Raw genomic sequence first — 20866 nt, forward strand, 5'->3', positions numbered from 1 at the left:
TAACAGAACGCACGAGCGGACGCAAAGCAGGCAATGTGAGATCCACCAGGATCAAAAAAAAATATCTAAATCCGGTTTGTTCGGTGTAGTTTGGAGGAATTGATCCTCAAGGTTCTATTTTCAAGAGTTCATGTCAGAACCAGAATCAGGTTTATTATCACTCCCTCATATGACGTGAAATGGCAGTAGTGCAGTGCAAATGCATACATACACGATAAATTACAATAATAAACAAATAGTGCAAACGAAAGGAACAACCAGGCGGTGTTCGTGGGTTCACTGACCGTCTAGAAACCTGATTGCAGAGGGGAAAAATTTTTTTGGAAAATTAGCTTTTACAGTGATTATTGAAAAGAAAAACTGATCTCTATTTTCTAGAAGGTGAGGCTTCATCACAAAATAACTATACACTTAATATATAATGATAAGTTAGAAATGAAGTATCAATGAAATAATGGGGATCTTTGATCGGTATCCGGGATTTCCTAATCGATGCTAAAACGATATATTTTGGCATTACTCGTTATTTAATTACTAAATCGTCCCGTGATTATAATTACGCCGAATATTTCACACGCGTGTAGACTGGTTCTTCGCTTCAAAATGCCAAGCTGTTTCTTTCGAGTCGCGACATAGTAATGTCGATGCAGTGTTGGAATGAAGGAAGGAAATCCTTAATACGCGATCATCATTTTCTGTTTGGGACCGAGTAACTGTGAAAATGCATCATATTTTTGACAATCTTTTGTTCTGCAATTTTTTCTATAACACGTATAGCCCTTACGTTTTACTAAGTATCCTATACGTAAGCACAAGTTAATTGATAAGTGGGATATATTTTTACATATGTAGATATTAAAATGTAGCATATATGGTAGGATATATATTGTAGAATGTTTAGCAGAAAAGTATTGTATATGGTTGAAAAATCCATATGACAGCAAGTTATCTCTAAATGGTTGGGCACAGAATGCAATTCTTCGTAGAATATATAAGGTGGAATGAATGTGTCCCAAAAAACACACTTTTAGATATATATTATATCAAAGCATTGTCGAAGGTCTGCATTGTAGAGTTCGTGATAAAATTACAATATAAAGCTATGTATTAGATCTATTGTATCCAACTGTCCCTCTAAAACTAACGTTATATAAAATAGATAAATTATATCTAAGCGTTCTTCAACATATGGATATTTAAAATGTATTATTCCACAATATGCTACGTGGTATAAAGTAGATATATTGTATCTAATTGCTCTTTATATCCGTTTCAATAAAGTATTCTATTTAAATATACCACAATATTTTACATTATGTAATTAGATATATTAGATCTAAATAATGCAGAATATACAGAGCATTATAAGATTTATTACATCTATATATTCTATAATATGACATTTTCTTGAATTAGATATAGATATCAAAATTTTATACACTATATACTGTGATACAAGTATGTTATATGATATGCAAAATAGATATACTGTATTGTGTTTTCACATTCAGTATATTAATCGTAGGGTATGCAGTCTAATTCAAGGTAAACTATGCAACGTCGCATTTATTTATCATTGAACACTTACCGATAATAACTTTGCATTAAATGTTCGGGTTTGATATTCCCAGTGTGAATGTTGAATATTTATCGATGCCTGAATACTAATACGTGGAAAGCATAAAGCAGAAGTAAGCTGGGTAAAGTATATACAGTAGGTTACACTGTGGACTATATAAACAAAAAAATCATTGTAGAGTGTACCCATAAAGAATGCGTAACAGGAATATAAAGTGGCTTATACCGTATGTTGAATACGATATATAGGACAGATTATCTAGTTCATATATTCATGTTAATTTCGTCTATGTATTCATCAAAAATTAGTTTTATATAACTCGTTTATTCAAAAATATACCGGTAGCTTTAAGTTTTGTGTAGGATACATAAATAATGTATTTTATATTATTGCTTATAATATTGAATATTAAATATATTTATTAATTTTATATAATGTTACACATAGAATACATCGGTGTAACATATTTATGTCACTGCATCTATTGTAGAAAATTTAGATGTGATGTATAAATGTACATACAGTAGAATATTTAAATATAACACGCTTTATTTTATATATGCAGACCATTTGGATCCAATATCTCTGATCGTAGAGTGAAATAATAGATTGCACAGGAAACAATATAGAGAAAAATAGAAAATAATCAGAATTTACACACAATTTTTACAAGAAAGAAATAATTAGTACCTAAATAGTCCATTGTAGTACGAAGTGGTCACAATGTTGATCAGGGTTGTGCTGGTTGGTTCAGGAACCGAATGTTTGAAGGGAAGTAGCTGTTCCTGAGCCTGGTGATGTGGGACTTCAGGCTTCTGTATCTCCTGCCGGGGCAGAATATCGGAATTAAGAATAATAGCGACTGTTACAGTACATTGATCAGAAGGGAGTGAAATAAAACGGCATCGCCACTCTTACAACCCTTTCTCTCTCTCTCTCTCTCTCACACACACACACACACACACACACCTCCTTCCTCCATCTTTGCTCTGTTTCCCCTCTCGTAGCCTGCGTTGCCCTGCCTTATCTCGTGAGGCCCGGATAACTAAAAACGAGTGGGGATTATTAATTCTCTGTCGCTTCTGTCAGGTAAATGATTGCGTTGCCAAATCGAAGCTATACGGTGATATTGTGAATAATTCCCAAAATGCATCGATGGATGAACTTTTAAAAATTTATTTTAGTTTTGCTTTTATCGAATAATGGAGTATACCTGTGCGTGAATACGTGACTATATAGGGGATGCTGGAATTAAAAGAGACTCGCTGGAATTGCGATAATCTCGCTCTAGTTAACTGATTAATTGGATATTAATTGTGTTCAAAGACCTTTGATTAAATTCACAATATTGCATTCAAATTTCCGGATTTGCCCTATAGTGCAGTTACTTAGCTTGAGAGTTCGGGTGAATTGCCAATGAGAACGAATGGACACTTCATTAAAAAGTGATGCGTTCAAGAGGAGAAGGCGCTACTGTTGTTTAAAGAGAGAGAGAGAGGGAAAGAGGGGGAAAGAATGGGAGAGACAGACAGAGAGAGGGCAAAGAAGGGAGAGAGAGATAAATGGAGCTGATAATAAGGGGGGGGGGGGAGAGTGTAAGAGGAATGGAGACCATAAGACCATACGGTATAGGAGCAGAATTTCGGCAACAGGAAGAACGAGACGGGGAAGAGAAAATCGGACAGACTGAACGGGACAGGATGGAAAAACGACGGGGAGGTGGGTAGGCTGTGAGAAAGTGATTTGAAGAGGAAGGAACCAGCGGGGAGAAAGGTAAGGGAGGAAGAGAAGGGGTAATGTTACCTCATCTTGACCATATCCGTGAAGTGTTTTGAGGGAAGGGCTAGTAAAAAGAGAAGAGGATGGAGAGAGATGGGGTGGAAGAGGCCGGAGGGGGCGGTGTTTGTAGAGAAAGAACACCAGAAAATAACAGTAGGAACAGCTGAGCTGTGTCCACAATTCTCTGCAGGTTTCTTGCGGTCACGGGCAGAGCAGCTGCCATAGCAAGCCGCTCTGCATCCGGATTGGATGCTTTCTGTGGTTAATCGATAAAAATAGTTGATGGCCAACGGAAACATAATTATGTTGATAATGCTCCGACTTCTAGTGCAGAGAATACCAGAGATTCAATATGATTACAGATGACTTGTCCCAGGCCTCATTTCCTGTTCCGTCCCTCTTCCCCACACTACCCCCAATCCTTCGAACTTCCCAATATCTATCCAATTCCATCATCAATAGAGGGCAGAGATTCTCCTCCCTCTGAGAGACGAAGACCCCACACAATATTAACTGACCGCACCCAACTCCCAAGCTTGTAAACGTGTCCCCTCGTTTGAGATCCTCCCACTGGTGTAAACGTCCACACAACCTCCAGTCACGTACCCTCGGGGTTTGAAATATCTGAAAAAGGGTACCCTCGTTGTTCTGAACTCCCAAGCGATACAGAGCCAAACTCCCCCACCTTTCCTGTTGGGACAACGCTCTCCTCCCAGGAATTATCCCGATGAATCTCGCACACAGGTAGAGATAGGGTGAGTGCGCGTGGATAAGATGGAGAAATTGGGAGTTATAGACCTACACAGTACAGAAACAAACCCTTCAGCCCAACTTGTCCATATCAGCCAAGGTGTCTACATGAGCCAGTCCGGTTTGTCCGCCTTTGGCCCGCTACCCTAATCCATCCGTGGACTTGTCCAAGATTTACCAGAACCTTGCCTGGATAAGGCCTTGAGTTACAAGGAGAGGTTGTGTTGATGAGAGGTTTATTCTCCAGAATGTAGGAGATAGAGGAGTGACCTGATAGAAGTGTATAAGGTCATGAGGGGCATAGACAACGTGAAAAAACAGTCTATTTCCCAGAGAGGGGCGTGCTAAAAACAAGAGGGCAGTGTGAGGATCACTAACGAACTCAAGTACATGAATCACAGAGACTTCGTCAATTAAAATAAAACTAAAGATTTACTACAGAAATTAACAAGAAAGAACTAAAATGAGCTCAGACAAACTGTATAGATCTTGACGAACTGATATCATTCCTGACTCCTGATACACATAAAAACTCGATCTGAGTTTCAGCCGACAAGGAACGACAGCTTCCCAACAAAGAGGGATTGGCAATTTCCCCCCGCCCCCGACTGAAATAGACCCTTGACCACGTAGTAATTTCGAACATTGACATAACCGCGTTAATTAAATTATCCCGAGCACAAGTGATACAAACAAAGTTAACAATCCCATGACCCCAAATGAGACGCTTGCAAAACAAAGTGAAAAACCAGATCCACTGCAAAGACTAAGAATTAGAATAAAAGGTAAACCAACCAAGGACAAAGCAGACACACGAGGTGACACCGCAGAAAAAAAAAACAGTCCACATAGTACCTGACCAAAAAAAGATCTTCTTTTTAAAATAGTTTGTTTGTTTAAGAAAAGAGGCGAGAGATTTGAAAGGGACATCAGGGGGAGTTTTTTCATGCAGAAGATGGTGCGTATTTCGAAGGAGGTGTCCCAAATACTATCTGAGGCGGGTATATCAGCAACATTTAAAAAGCCATCTAAATAAGTACATGGATAGGAGAGGCTTAGTTAGCTGCGGACCATACGCTGGCAGATGGGACTAGCTCGTTGGCCCACGAGGTCGGCACAGTCGAGCTGGGCCGAAGTCTATGTTTCCTTGATGTAAAACTCTCACACCCTCTCCAGCTTAGTGACATCCTTCCCGTCAGATACATGACCAAAACTGTGCGCAGTACGCCCAAGTGCGTTGTGGCTGTCAGCTGCGGTCTGGCGTTGGGAATCGAGACTTATCAAGGAAGGGAGAGAAGAGAGAGTTAATATCTGGCGAGGGGAGGGCAGGAGAGAGTCGCGGCCCGTCCTAAAAAATACCCAGGTGGCTTCCACGTGACAGCCCCTTCCCGGCCAATCAGATCCGCAACCCCTCCCCCAGGTTTAACTACGTTTCACTCGAATCTTCTGAGGTGGTAGAGAGAGTCAGGAGCCGGTCACCGGGATGGGAGATGACGCCGCACTCAGCCCCGGCTTCGTGGGACCGCTTCTCAACCTCCACACCGGGGACCACTTCTACCTGCCCGATTTCCGCGGCTCCGGCTCTCTGCCGCCGCTGACCTACCCTCGGCGAGAAGCCGTCTGCGCTCTGCCCTGGGCTCCGTCGGAGCCGGCGGCGAGCGCCTACTCGCAGAGTTACCCAAACGGGGCGCCGGCTCCGGTGGAGCCCGCCTACAGCCGGACCTGTGTCCACTCTGAACCGCCGGCCAAGAACTTTTACCGTGGGAGAGTTGCTCAAAAGGCGGCCTCCGGACCCACCAAGTTCCAGCTCCCGGCCGCTACAAATACCGCCGCCGACACGCCAGAGGGCTGTCCCGCGCTGGGAACCGAATCCGCCTCCACTTTTCTGAACTCCGTTGGTGAACCTGGCGGCTGCTCGCCGCTTGCCCCGCGGGAAACGTTCACCGATTCGGGTGAGCATATATTCAGGCTTCGACCTCGTCCTGCGACCCCTCGCACATATCAACCACCCCAAACATTCCACCCCCACCCCATCATCACCACCACCCTCCCACCGACTCCGCGCGACTTGAGAAGAACCTGGAGCACCCGAAGCCGGAAAAACACAGAGGAAGAGAACGTGCAAACTCCACAGGCATATTGAAAGATACAGACACACACACACACACACAAAGACAGACACACGTGCGGACTGAGGCAGACACAGAGACACCAGAGACACACACACAGACACAGACACGCACCCTCACAGATACACAGAGAGACAGATTCCCACATAGTTACACACAGACACAGATACTCACGCACAACGCCACTGTTCGCATTCCCTCTTATGTTTCCATATGTGTCAGCATCTTTTCGAATTTATTACGCACAGAAGGCGGATCTGAGATTAGATGGTTCTGTTTCGAAACCTTTGGCCAAGTTCAGCGGTCAACATTTCGGAAGTTAAATGATACTTCGAGTGTCTCTAGACTCAGAAGAGGCGAGGGAAGGGGAAGGGAGGGGTCCAGAGCTCAAGGGCTGGGCCACTTCTGGCAGGAAGATGGGAACTGGTAAATAGTCTGGAATCGGAGGGACACAGAGGCGGAAAGAGGATGTAGGAGAGGGAGGGGGTCACAGAGATGGGGGTGCAGAGGAGGAGGGTGGTTACAGAAACAGGAAGGGGTGTAGGGGAGGGAGGGTGTGGGTCCGAAGGGGGAGACACAAAGGTGGGGGGTGGATATAGGGCCAGAGGGGGTCACTGAGGAAGAGAGTGGCGTAGGGCCAGAGGGGGTCACAGTGGCAGGGAGGAGTGTAGGGACCGTGCAATAGTTGACTTCTGAAATATTTGTTTAGCTAACGTTGCTGACTTTCTCTCCCCCTCCTTTCTCTTCCTCTTTCGCTCTCCCTCTCTCCTTTTCTACTCATCCTGAAAACAACGTCCTGGTATCCCCTCCATTCCCGATCAAGGAAAAAGCGGAAACCATACTCCAAAAGCCAGATCGCGGAGCTGGAGGGGGAGTTTATGGTGAATGAGTTTATCATGCGGCAGCGGCGCAGGGAGCTCTCCGACCGACTGGTCCTCACCGACCAGCAGGTGAAAATCTGGTTCCAGAACCGGCGGATGAAGAAGAAGCGATTACTCCTCCGTGACCAAGCACTGAGTCTCTACTACTTCCCAAGAGGTTCGTTCTTCTTAAAGCGGAGGGATTTTCTTTGTTTGAGGTGGCGGTGGTGTGGGAGTAAGGAGTGAGGTGGGGCTGTTGTAAGGAACCACTCACGCGCAAAAAAAATACATTAAAGACATTCATCAGTCACAGTCCTGTCTCCTTTGCCGTAGGTTCCATCCTCCTCCCCAAAACACAACCTTCTTCTTCCCATTCCAATCACCACGACAATCTGCCCAGTTCCGTAAGAGGAGAGATTTCAATATGTGGGTGTAAGTGAGTTAAGTGAGTTGACGTATTTAACGATGCCCGAGAGCGGACAAGCAAGTGTGTGTGTGTGTGTGTTTAGTTGGGTAAATTGTATATATATTTGGGTAATTTGTGTATATGTAATTGAGTAAAATGTGTATACTGGTTCGGTATAACGTGTATATAGTCCTGTATAAACGTGTCTTTAATTTGTCTTTAACGTATCAGAGTATAGTATTAATGGTAAGACTCTTGGTAGTGTGGAGGATCAGAGGGATCTGGGGGTCCGAGTCTATAGGACACACAAAGCTGCTGCGCAGGTTGACTCTGTCTTTAAGAAACCATACAGTGCATTGGCCTTCATCAATCGTGGGATTGAGTTTCAGAGCTGAGAGGTAATGTTGCAGCTATATAGGACCCTGGTCAGACCCCACTTGGAGTACTGTGCTCATTTCTGGTCGCCTCACTACAGGAAGGATGTGGAAACCATAGAAAGGGTGTAGAGGAGATTTATAAGGATGTTGCCTGGATTGGGGAGCATGCCTTATGAGAATAGATTGAGAGAACTTGGCCTTTTCTCTTTGGAGCGACGGAGGATGAGAGGTGACCTGATAGAGGTGTATAAGATGATGAGAGGCATTGATCATGTGGATAGTCAGAGGCTTTTTCCCAGGGCTGAAATGGCTAACACGAGAGGGCACAGTTTTAAGATGCTTGGAAGTAGGTACAGAGGAGATGTCAGAGGTAAGTTTTTTTATGCAGAGAGTGGTGAGTGCATGGAATGGGCTGCCGGCAACGGTGGTGGAGGCAGATACGATAGGGTCTTTTAAGAGACTCCTGGATAGGTACATGGAGCTTAGAAAAAGAGAAGGCTATGGGTAACTCTAGGTAATTTCTAAAGTAAGTACATGTTCAGCACGGCATCGTGGGCCGAAAGGCCTATATTGTGCTGTAGGTTTTCTATGTTTAATTCTGCGCATCAGTGTGTATTGAATATACTGTAAATGTGTGTGAAACTGAGTTGTATGTTTAAGTGTGTGTATAAACATATTTATATTAATATTATGTGTGTTGTAGACTTAATGAGTTTAGCCTTGTATAAATGTGCGTGAATGTATTCGTTTCAGTTTTACATAATACTGGATGTGAACATGCGTGTGCTTTAGTTTGCGTGTGAAAATGTGTATAGTTTAGTTGCATATGTGTGCATATGTCAACATCTGCGTGCTTTAGTTGTGTATAAGACACTAAAGAAAGTGTTTTAGTTTTCTATAAATACGTGTGTGTGAGAGCATATCACAGTTCTTATAAATATATATGATTTATTTTGTATATCAGTGTGTGCAAGCGTTTGTGTTGTGTGTAATTTAGTGTAAGGACGTAAGTGTGTTTAGCTGTGTGTAAATGAATGTTGTGTGTAAATATGCGTGTGAATGCATATTTAGTTTATATAAATGTTCTTGTTGCGTACAAACGTGCTAATGCTGATTTCCGCGTGTGACTGCACAGGATGTGCCCGTGTATCCGCACGCGTGATCATGCGTGGGAGACCGTGTGTTTAAATGTTTAAACGCCTCCGCCCGACGGGCATGCATATGCAGTCACCATGCAAATTCGCACGCAGGTCAAAACCAATGTGTGAAGCAGTGGGTTCCTCTGACGACGTTGAGCCCAATTTGCTTAAATCAGCTTCTCGTCTGAATCGGCGTTAACCGAATGTGGTAGAGGTTAGATTAGGTGCCACCGGAATTTACAGTGGAGGTATGAGAGGAATTAAATCTTTTTCCTCCAACCCCACCAAATCCCTCAACTGTTTTACTCTCTCGCATGCACGTTAGTCCGTCCGAGGCAGGGCAAGTGTCGCAAAAATGCCCGCCGCTTCTTTTTATAATACCTGTAACAGAGGGTCTTTGCAGGCAAATTATGCCCTTTTTTTGAGGCAGAGCGATAAAGAGTGGGCAAACGCTTGCTTCCCACTACCTCCCCATTACCCTTTTACACACTGCGGGAGTTTAGTGAAGCTGGCTCCTTTTATAAAATTCTTTGGGTAGTTTAACCTTTCCAAAAGAAAATCTACATAAATAACTCTACTTTTGTGTGTTCCTGTCCGGCGAATCATATTTCGCTTATGTAGAAGAAGATAACTGTGGTGAAACAGATTTTTAAAAATTCCGGGTATGCTTTTTTAAAGAAAAAATATATACAAGTGTCTGTGTTCCGATGTGACCCTGTCCTGTAAATTGAAACTTGTTTACTAATAAATTAGTTTAAAAGATGCTTTTAGAGCGAGAGCTGCGATTAGACAAGCTGGCTCTTTTATACTCCTGAGAATATTTTTTTTCCTGTGAATATTAACCCGTTTATCTGGATTGAAGTTTCCCAAAAGAGGAAAATACTGTATATACATATATGTACCCCTATTTTGTCCCTCTGATGTGAATCTTAATTTGTGTACTAACAAATTAATGTGTCACGGTGAGGATGGGGATGGCTAGTCAGCTAAAATTGACTTTATTTTTTAAATTCTGGGAATAATGGCTTATTTTCAAGGGATAAAAAAAAGTTTATAAATATCTGTTTTTCTGTGTCTCTGTCCTGTGAGTTGTAACTCGTTTATGAATACGTTAATGTAAAACGTACATTTGGAGTGGGGGCTGCTTATAATGAGGTGAAATTGATTTGTTTTTTTAATAATTTTGCGAAATGTCTTTTTCCCCTCCAAAAAAGCATGAACTTCGGTGCCATTATATTATCTGTATTCTGTTAATCACACTTCGTGTATTAATAACTTATTTTAAAGTGTACAATCGGGATATGGGGTAATTAATGGGATGAAATTGACTTTAAAAATCTCAGTAAGCTGCTTTGTTCATAAAGGAGCAAAATATTGGTACCCTTGTATCGATCCTGTCCTGTGAATCTCAATCCGTGTACTAACAAATTAATTTAGAATATGTATTCAGAGAGCAGTTGGAGGTGGTTAGTCGGGTGACATTGACTTTATTCTTAAATTTTGGGTTTGTTCATATTTTCAAAAGTATATATATATATGAAATTGTCTGTGTTTGTATGTCTCTGTCGCGTGAATTGTAACTTAGTTAGAGTAAGTTAATTTAAAAAGTGCACTCGTAATGGATGATTGTGGTTAGTGAGGTGAAAGAGATTTAGTTTTTAAATTCTGTAAGTTGTTTTCGAAAGAAAAAAACATCTGTATTCTTATATTGCCTCTGACCTGTGAATCACAACTCTTGTACTAATATGCTAGTTTAGAAGTGTATTCAGGGTGATGGTGGTGAGATTAATGTGGTGAAATTGACTTTTCTATTAAAAAAACTGAATGCGTCACAATAAGGGGCTAATTAATGGGGTGAAAATATGTTTTTGAAAGTTTCAGTAAATTGTTTTATTATCTAAACATCTGTACTCCTAGGTTAGTGGGGTAAAATTAACTTTTCTTTAAATCTGAGTATATTAACATTTTTCAAAAGAAAACACTTAAGTATCCGTGTTTCTCTGTGTCTCTGGTTCTCAATCAGTTTACAAGTAAGTTCATTTACAATGTGTATCTACGGGGTGGGGGTGATGGGTGAGCTTTAAAATTCTGTGGATAGTTTAATTTTCCCCCAAAATATATAAATATCCGTATCCTTATATTTCATACCTATATGATTAGGTGAAATTGACTTTTTAATCTTCTGAGAAGATAACTTTTTTTCAAAAGGAAAACGCTGTATATATAAATGGCTGTGCCCCTATGTGTCTCTTTGCTGTGAAATGTAACTCGTTAACGAATAAAGTAATGAAAAACATGCATTTGGAGTGGTGTTGTGGATACTGAGCTGAATTTTTTTTAAATGTATAACTCTGTGAATAGTTTATCTTTTCCAAAGAAGAAAAGTGTAAATATCCATACTCCTATATTGCCCCTGTCCTGTGAATTATAACTCGATTTCCAACAAGTTAATGTGAAACGTTTATTCAAGGTGGCGATGGGAGGGGGGGAATAGTGAGGTGAAATTATTTTTTTTATTTGAGTGTTTTTGTTTTCAAAAGGAAAGACACAAATTTTTGTGATTTTGTGTGTCTTTTTTGTGAAACTTAACCTATTCAATATTAAGTTAATTTAAAATCTACATTTACAGATGGGGATGAATAATGAGTTTTAAAATTCTGCCAGTAGTTTACTTTTTTCAAAAAAAAATGTCTGCATCCCATTATTCTCCCTGTCCTGTGAATCTAAGCTCGTTTTCTAATAAGTTAATTTAAAATATGTATTCAGGGGAGCTGTGATTAGTGAGGTGTAATTCGTTTGCGACGTAGTACATGGGAAAAGTAATAACGGGATGCTGAATAGTTGTATTTGCAATAAAAATGCGGATATGTGTGTAAATACGCAGGCTGAAGTTGTGTGCAACAACGTGTTTTGTTTCTACATGAGAATAATTTTAAGTAAAAGGCCAAAGCGTAAAACAGCAAGTTTTATATATATTTATTAGTTTGGTGGATCGTTTTGTTTATGGGACTGGTGTCGACCGGTAAAACTTAACTCGTTTCCTGATGTTCATCTGTCATGTGCATTTAGGGCAAATAGTTAATCTCGTTTTGCTGATATTAGCGTAAATGGCGTGTTTTTGGTTTGGTGGGGGGGGGGTGCGATTTAGTGATGTATCGCTGATTTTTAATTAACAGAGCGAATCACTTTTTTAAAATATACAAAATATTGCCCGTCTTTTTCTGTATCTCTCTCATGTGCAATGCTGCATACGAATAACATAACTATGTATTTATTTGAATATGTCTATCCATATTTTAAATCAATGCTTATATCATTCGCTTTCACGATAGTACGCCTAATATTTGTACCTTAATGTGTATTTTGCTCAGCTCTCCTCGTGTTAGTCATTTCAGCCCTGGGAAAAAGCCTCTGACTATCCACACGATCAATGCCTCTCATCATCTTATACACCTCTATCACGTCACCTCTCATACTCCGTTGCTCCAAGGAGAAAAGGCCAAGTTCTCATAGGGTACACCTTCCGATCCAGGCAACATCCTTGTAAATCTCCTTTGCACTCTCTCTATAGTATCCACATCTTTCCTGTCGTGAGGTGACCAGAACTGAACACAATACTCCGTGAGGTCTAACTAAGGTTTTATATAGCTGTAACATTACCTCACAGCTCCTGAATTCAACCCCAAGGTTGATGAATGGCAACACTCAATATGCCTTCTTAACAACACTGTCAACCTGCGCAGCAGCTTTGAGTGTCCTATGGACATGGATCCCAAGACCTCTCTGATCCTCCACACTGCCAAGAGTCGTACCATTTGTATTATATTCTGTCTTCAAACTTGACCCACCGAGGTGAACCACTTCACACTTATCTGGGTTGAACTCCATCTGCCAATTCTCAGGCCAGTTCTGCATCCTATCACTGTCCCACTGTAACCTCTGACAGCCCTCCAGACGATCCACAACACCTCCAACCTTTGTTCATCAGCAAACTTACTAACCCACCTTTATACTTCTTCATCAAGGTCATTTATAAAAATCACAAAGAGTAGGGGTCCCAGAACAGATCCCTGAGGCACACCACTGGTCACTGATCTCCATGCAGAATATGACCCGTCTACAACCATCCTTTGCCTTCTGTGGGCAAGCCAATTCTGGATCCACAAAGCAATGTCCCATTGGATCCCATGCCTCCTTACTTTTTCAAAGAACCTCGCACGGAGAACCTTATCAAATACCTTACTGAAATCCATATACATTACATCAACTGCTCAACCTCCATCAATGTGTTTTGTTACATCCTCAAAAAATTCAATCAGGTTCGTAAGTCATAACCTGCCCTTGACAAAGCCATGCTGACTATCCCTTATCAGATTATGTCTCTCCAAATGCTCATAAATCCTGTCTCTCAGGATCTTCTCCAACAATTTGCCCACCACATGAAGTAAGACTCGCTGGTCTTACTTTTAAATGCTACTATTGTACCTGCCGCGACCACCTCCTCCGGCAGCTCGTTCTATATAGGTTAACCCTTTATGTAAAGAGGTTGGCCCACAAGCTCCTCTTAAATATCTCCTCCCTCACCTTAACCCATGCCCTGTAGTTCTGGATTCCAAAATCTCAGAGAGAAACGCACAGAGATAGGGTTTCTGGGGAAACAATCCGCAGCTGTTCTTCTTCGTCCCATTGCAATCAGTTGGACTTTCACTAATTCCTTGAATATCCTTAAATAACCATTGCAATTAGAGTGTCACACACAAAGTCCTGGAGGAACTCAGCAGGCTAGGCAGCATCTGTGGAAAAGAGTAAACTGCCGGCTATTCGGGCCGAGATCCTTCATCAAAACTGGAGAAAAAAAAAGATGAGAAGTCAGAATAAGAAGGTGGGGAGGGGTTTATTCCTGTCACATATACCAAGATACAGTGAAAAACATGTCTTGCACTGTTCATACAGATCGAATCATTACACAGTGTATTGAGGTACAACAAAGTCAAACAATAACAGATTGCAGAATAAAGTGTCACAGTTACAGAGAAAGTATAGTGCAGGTAGACGTTAAGACACAAGACCACAACAAGGTAGATTGTGAGGTCAGGAATCCATCTTATCGCAATAGGGAACCGTTTAATAGTCTGATAACACTGGGGTAGGAGGTGTACAAACCTGGTGGTTCGTGTTTTAAGGCTTGTGTATCTTCTGACCGATGGAAGGTAGGAGAAGACAGAATGTCCGGGGTGGGTAGGGTCTTTTTAGTATGCTAGCTGCTTTACTGACACAGCGAGGAAAGTAGACCAAGTATAGGCTAGGCTGGACAAATTATGGTCCATATTTACGAATGCTGATGACAGTGTTATTTTCTTTTATTTCATGTCAAATGTATCTTTGAGTATGCTTAATTCCAAGGATGAATTGAGAGAGATCATGTGTGGCCGTCCACTGCCGCCGGCAAGGAAAGAGCTTTTAGCTTGTCGGTAGGGGGAGGCTGTGGGGATGCGAGATGTGGTATGATATGGAGAAAGGTAGAGAGGAGAGAGAGGATGGACAGTCAGAAAACCGGGGTGGGGGAAGGGGGAGAGAAAGGAGACAGTGGGACTGACTGGACGCAAATAGGGCCGAACAAGGGAGGAAGTCTCTCCTCTGTACCTCTCTTCCTTCCCAATATCTGTGCGCTGGGATTTTAATGCTGTGTGGGCCAGAGGCGGGGATACGGTGGGAGAGGGGGATGGAACGAGGGCAGAGGGGAAGCAGAGAGAAAGAGGGAAGGCAGGCAGGAGAAGGGGAGAGCTCATGGGAGGAAGGGAGTGGAAGTTGGGGAGTGGGAGGGTAGGTGGGATAGAGCGGATGGGGAGAGAAAAGAAATTGGAAAGGGGCGGAGTCCGATAGAGGTAGAGTGGGAAGAGGGTGTGGGGGGGGGTGAGGAGAGAGAGAGGAGGGGAGGAATGGAAGAGCGGGGGCAGAAGGGGGAAGGGAGTGAAGGGAAGAAGTAGGAGAGCGGTTGTGCAGAGGATTTACAGAGTGGGGGTGGGGTAGAGAAGGAGAAGGAGGGAAGAAGGACAGGGAGGGGAGGAAGAAGGGGCGAGAAAGTGAGAAAGAAGGAGATAGGGCGGGAGAGGGGTGGGGGGAGTGAGGGTGTGGAGAGAGAGGGGGAAGAGTTGGAGAGGGAAAGGGAAAGAAAATGGGAGAGGGTGGAGAAAGAGAGGAGTGGAGCGAGGGAGAGAGGGGCAGAGATAGAGAAAAATGGAAGACATGGTGAGGAGGGGAAAGTGTGAATTGAGAGGCAAGGGATAGAGAGACGGAGAGCGAGACAGAGATAAGGAAGGACACACAATGATTGGTTGAGGAGACAAAAAGAGTGGGTAGAGAGAAAGAGCGAAGGGAGGGAGAAACGGGCAGAGAGGGAGATACTGACACAAAAGACAAGTGAGACAATACAGGTTAGTTACGCTTAATTTAAAGCAAATTGCCTGCAAATTAACTAAAAATGACAGTTTAAGCAGAGTTCTTGCTATATGTAGTCCATCTATATATATATATATATATATATATAGAGAGAGAGAGAGAGAGAGAGAGAGAGAGAGAGAGCGATAGATATCCTCCCACGACAAACTAAGTCAACAAACATATTATCTTTAGCCGAGGTCAAAGGCATCAACCTTTCAACGCCTCTGAGGGCTTGTTTAATGCAATAAAATGTCATGATTGTTTAATGAAAGGGGATGCATTGTTAAAGTTCGCTTACGCAATGTTAATGGACGAATTCCTTACAGATAAATTTAGATTAAAGATGCAGGTTTTTAATGCTTCGCCCATCTCTCCCCTAAGTTGAATTTGATATCACGTCAGCCGCAGCCACAACCCCTTGGTTAAATAAAGAACAATTTGCCGGTCTGGCATTATGAGGGATAGTTGCAAAACAAAATCCTCGGTATTCGAATTTGTTAGCTGATTTCAGTAAAGAGTAATTTGGGAATTTACTTCACAGATTTATCCCAGGATATTCATAAAATACCTTTGTGATAATCTAGAAATGGCCATACTGTTTTAAAAGCAATACAATCTGGGTCATCAGAATAGGTCTATGTTGCTGTGTGGTTTAATAAGAGTGTGTTATATATTTATTTATTTGTGTGTGTGTGTGTGTGTGTGTGTGTGTGTGTGTGTGTGTGTGAAAGAGAGAGAGAGAGCGATATTTATGGACATGGATGCGTGGGTATGTATAAGTGTGAGTGTTAGTGTGCGTGATTTTGTATGAAAGAGAATGTATAAATATGGGTGTATATATAAGTGTGCCTGAGTGTGTATAATTGTGTGCCTATGTGTGTACATCTGTGTGTGTTTGTTAGTATGCAGGCTTGTATATGAGAGAGAAAAAGAATGAATGAATATGGGTGTGTGTATACATGTGTGCATTGGTGTGTAAAAGTGTGTGCGATTGTGTCTGTATGTGTCTTAGTGTGCGGAATTTTTGTGTGTGAGAGAATATGGGGAGGGTAGGTGAGATAGAGTGGATTCTGTGTGTGTGAATCTGTGTGTATGTACATGCGTGCATCAGTTTGTATATGTGTGTGTCCCTGTGTGTAAGAGAGCAATAATACATAAGCATAGATGTGTGTATATAGAGTCATAGAAAAGTGCAGCACAGAAACAGGCCCTTTGGCCCATCTAGTTCGCGCTGAAACATTTAAACTATCTACTTCCATTGCCAGCACCGGGACCATAGCCCTCCATACCCCTACCATCCATGTACCCATCCAAACTTCTCTTAAACAAAACATTGAAATCGAGTTCACATGCGCCATTTGCGCTGACCGCTCCTTCCACGCTCTCACGATCCTCTGAGTGAAGACGTTTCCCCTCATGTTCCCCTTAAACTTTTCACCCTTCACCCTTAACCCACGACCTCTAGTTGTAGTCATCCAACCTCAATGGAAAAAGCCTGCTTGCATTTACCCTATCTATACCCCTCATAATTTTGTATACCTCTGTCAAATCGCCCCTCAGTATTCTACTTTCCAAGAAATGAAGCCCTAACTTATTCAATCTTTCTTTATAACTCAGGTCCTCAAGCCCCGGCAACATCCTTGTGAATTTTCTCTGTACTCTTTCAATCTTGCTTATATCTTTCCTGTGACCAAAACTGCACACAATACACCAGATTAGTCCTCACCAGTGTCTTATAGAACTTCAACATAACATCCCATCGTCCGTGCTCAGTACATTGAGTTATAAAGTCCAATGTGCCAAAAGCTTACTTTACAATATATCCACCTGTGAGGCCACTTTCAATGAATTATGGACCTACATTCACAGATCCCTTTTTTCTACAGCACTGTGTGCCGTAGGTCTGTACAAGTAAGTGTGTGTATGTGTGTTTGCACACCCGCGAGTAAGTGACTGCGTGCGCACTAATGAGTGTGTTTTTACATGAGTGTGTGTAAATTAAGTGCTACGTTTGCGGTGCGGTGGAGAAAGATTGTGTAAATCGTTCTTTAAAATGGGACAATATATGAATCGTGGGAACATTTCCTAGACTTCATCCAGTGGACTGCCGAGCTCCCGTTACCGCAATTTGAGTGCTTCACTTTCAGTGGGGAAGCCTACTCACCGGGACGTAGTGCCGCATTCAGTCTCATACAGATGTGTGCCTCATTCCTCAGCTGAGGCACAGATCCTTAACTCGCTCCAAATCTAGGTTCATCTGAATCTGCCAGACCCGGTTTCCATCCCGACCTCTGGCACTGTATGTATGTGTGTGAGTGTGTGTGTGTGTGTGTGTGTGTGTGTGTGTGTGTGTGTGTGTGTGTGTGTGTGTGTGTTTTTCATGTGTGTTTGAATGTGTTCGTGAGTGTCTTTGTGTATGTGGATGAATGCGTGTAGGTGAGCGTGTTTGTGAGTACCAATGCATGTGTTCCTGAGGGTGAATTTGTTTGCATGTCTATGTGGATGAATGTGTTGGTGAGTGTGTTCGTGTGTGTGGATGAATGTGTGTGAGTGAGACTATGTGTTGCTGACTGTGTCTTTGTGCTTTGCATGTGCATGTGGACGAATATATTAATGAGTGTTTCTGTGTGTGTGGATGAATGTGTTGATGAGTGTGCCTTTGTGTTTTGCCTGTATGTGTGCATGAATGTGTTGGAGAGGGTGTCTGTGTTTTGGGTGTGCGTGTATACAAATGTGCTGCTGAGTGTGTCTTTGTGTTTTGCCTGTGTATGTGGACGAACGTGTTAGTGTTTGTGTGTGTGTCGATGAATGTGTTTGTGAAAGTGTATTTGTGTTTTGGGTGTGCGTGTGGATCAATGTGTTGGTGAGTGTGACTTTATGGTCTGGGTGTGTGTGGATGAATGGGTTGGTAAATGTGTGTTCATGAGTGTATGTCTGTTGTGTCTGAGAAAGGGTAATATCATTGTGGCTCTGCGTGGCTCTTACGAGTGTGCCGGATAGAATCTCGTCATGGTTGTGAGTGTCGCTGGGTGCCGTGTGCTCGTACCGAATAAGATGCCAGGGTTAACGGAAATCATTTATCGGGGATTCAAGATAAAAATGTAAAACCATCGATTTTTACTAGATATTTTTGAAATTGCTTCTAAATTTCAATTTCTCCGGTCACTGTGCCCTACACACAGACAGGCTCATAGTTACACATTCTCTCTCGCTCTCTCTCTCTCTCTCTCTCTCTCTCTCTCTCTCTCTCTCTCTCTTACGCGGGGCTGGAGGCATTACGGGGGGGCGAGGAGAGACAGATACGGAGAGGAGGATATAGACACTATGACGGGTGGAGACAAACACAGGGAGAGAAGAGACGGACACGGAGCGGGAGTGAGACACTCAGGGAAGGAACAAATGGATATGGATGGGTTAGTGAGACGGGCGAAAAAGAGACGGAGTGTGGTGGGGATGGGGGGGTCCAAAGACGGAGAGGAAGAAACTGACAAAACTGCCGGAACAGAGATAAAACGTCGGGTGGTGGGGAGTAGGACACGGTGAGGGAGGAAGAGAGGGAATGGGAAAAGGAAAATATGTAAACAGGCGGAGAAGAAGAAGATGGGAGGGGGAGGAAGAGATGGGGAAGAGACGAGTGGGGAGAGAGAGCATGAGCAGGAGCAAAGGGTGGAAAGGAACAGATTGAAGAAAGGGAGAGAGAAGAGAGGATGGGGTGAGGAAGGAGAGAGGACACTGGCGCCTCAAAACAACTGTACTGCTGCCACAAAATAACAAACTTCACGACATATGTTCGTGATATTAAACCTGATTCTGATTCTGATTCTGAAGACTGGCGAAGGAGAGTTGACGAGAGATGGTGAGAGACAGAGGGAGTACTGAAAGAAGAAAGAGAGATGGGGAGAGATGGAGGGAGGAAGGAATTGGGAGGGAGAAAGAGAGATGGGAAATGTGAGAGAGGAAGTCGTGAAGAGATAATGAGAGATGGAGAGAAAGAGAGAGATGGGTGAGGGAGAAAGAGATGGAGTGAGATAGGGATGGGGAAGAGATTGGGTGTGCGTATAGACACCATTAGCTCGATTGCAACAACATTCTGACACGCACAGACATACAGAAGAGGAAACAGAGACGCCAGACAGCCAAACCAACACCTCCTCCCCCCCCGTTATTGGGAGTGTTTCCGCGCTAATGATGTGATAAAACAGGTGTCAAGGTCACATGACAGTGGTCTCGCCATGGTCCGATTTTATGGGCTTCCGTTTGGGATCCCTTTTATCTCTAAGCTCTGCCAAACAGGCAGCCTTACAGGATGCGTTCAGTTAATTAAGTATGGGAGAGGGGGTAGACAGAGAGGAGAGAGGATGGAAGAGGGCGGAGAGAGAGGGGTTAGAGACAGACAGACAGACAGACAGACAGAGAAAGAGAGAGGTTGTGGGAGAGAGAGAGGCTGGAAAAGGACAGAAAGAGTGGAGGGGGAGAGTGAGGTTGGAGGGAGTGGGGTGGTGATGGAGTGGGGTAGTGATGGAGAGGACAGCAGAGACCAGCAGTAAAGACGAAGCCCTGCTCGCTCTCGGGAAAAATTAATAACTCATTAAAGACCAGCGTTAGTTTAGACTGTCTTTCTGTCATTGTTGCTGTGAGTGAATTCTGTGCCCACACACGCACACGCATACCCGCACACAAAACATCCGCCCAGACACAACAGGCACATACAACACCACCACTGAGGCATACTTGAACACACATCTTCACATACACTCAAACACAAATCCACACACCCTTTATTCTCCGCCATACAACACACATCCAGTCACAAACAGACATGCTCACACCCACACTTATTTCTCTCATAATGCTTTTTAAAAAGAACATATATGTTAAACCTTTCTTTTTTTGTTGTTCGGTGGTGTCCTGGGTTCGTAAATTGTTTTCCTCCAGCTGGAAGTCGTGTCTCTGCAAAGTTTACAACCGCCTGTTCTAAGCTTGTATCTAGGGCATAGCGAAGGTGGTAAGTGCTAAGGAGTCTTTTCTGAGCCCTATCAGAGATTGCTCCCCAACCCATCTCCCCTATTAACCAGTTTCTCGTCATCCAGGACTGAAGGACTTTGCAGGTGTGTGTATGTGTCTCCTGATGTTTACAACCGTGTCTGGAAGTTGAACCCTCGTAGGAACATTGAGGTCAAGTTGAATGATCTGGTACGGTTTAGCATTGAATAGTGCTCCCATTGCATCCGGTTTTATTGGGCTGCTTACAGGCTTTCTATTGTTTGCTCAGACGCCAGTTCCCCACCCGCACCCCGCCACACACACACAATGCATAGATACATATAAATAAATGCAATCATATATCCCAACACATACACTCTCGTTCTCTTAGTTCAAAATTCAAAGTAAATTTATTATCAAAGT

General features: G+C 42.9%; 1 protein-coding gene across 1 annotated transcript; it reads left to right on the forward strand.

The window, feature by feature from the left end:
- Positions 1-5591: 5591 nt before the first annotated feature.
- On the forward strand, positions 5592-11053 carry LOC140191516 (homeobox protein Hox-C12-like). The gene is made up of 3 exons (XM_072248968.1): positions 5592-6060; positions 7027-7275; positions 11043-11053. Exons 1-3 carry the CDS (start codon positions 5592-5594, stop codon positions 11051-11053), a joined length of 729 nt encoding a protein of 242 aa, XP_072105069.1.
- Positions 11054-20866: the final 9813 nt, after the last annotated feature.

This window comes from Mobula birostris, chromosome X (assembly GCF_030028105.1).
Source record: "Mobula birostris isolate sMobBir1 chromosome X, sMobBir1.hap1, whole genome shotgun sequence".
Classification (NCBI taxonomy): domain Eukaryota; kingdom Metazoa; phylum Chordata; class Chondrichthyes; order Myliobatiformes; family Myliobatidae; genus Mobula; species Mobula birostris.

Bases quoted from the DNA above. Each gene is read 5' to 3' on its own strand.
- LOC140191516 (XM_072248968.1), top strand. From the start codon at position 5,592: ATGGGAGATGACGCCGCACTCAGCCCCGGCTTCGTGGGACCGCTTCTC. The intron at 6,061-7,026 runs GTGAGCATATAT...TCATCCTGAAAA, and splicing joins GGAAACGTTCACCGATTCGG to CAACGTCCTGGTATCCCCTC.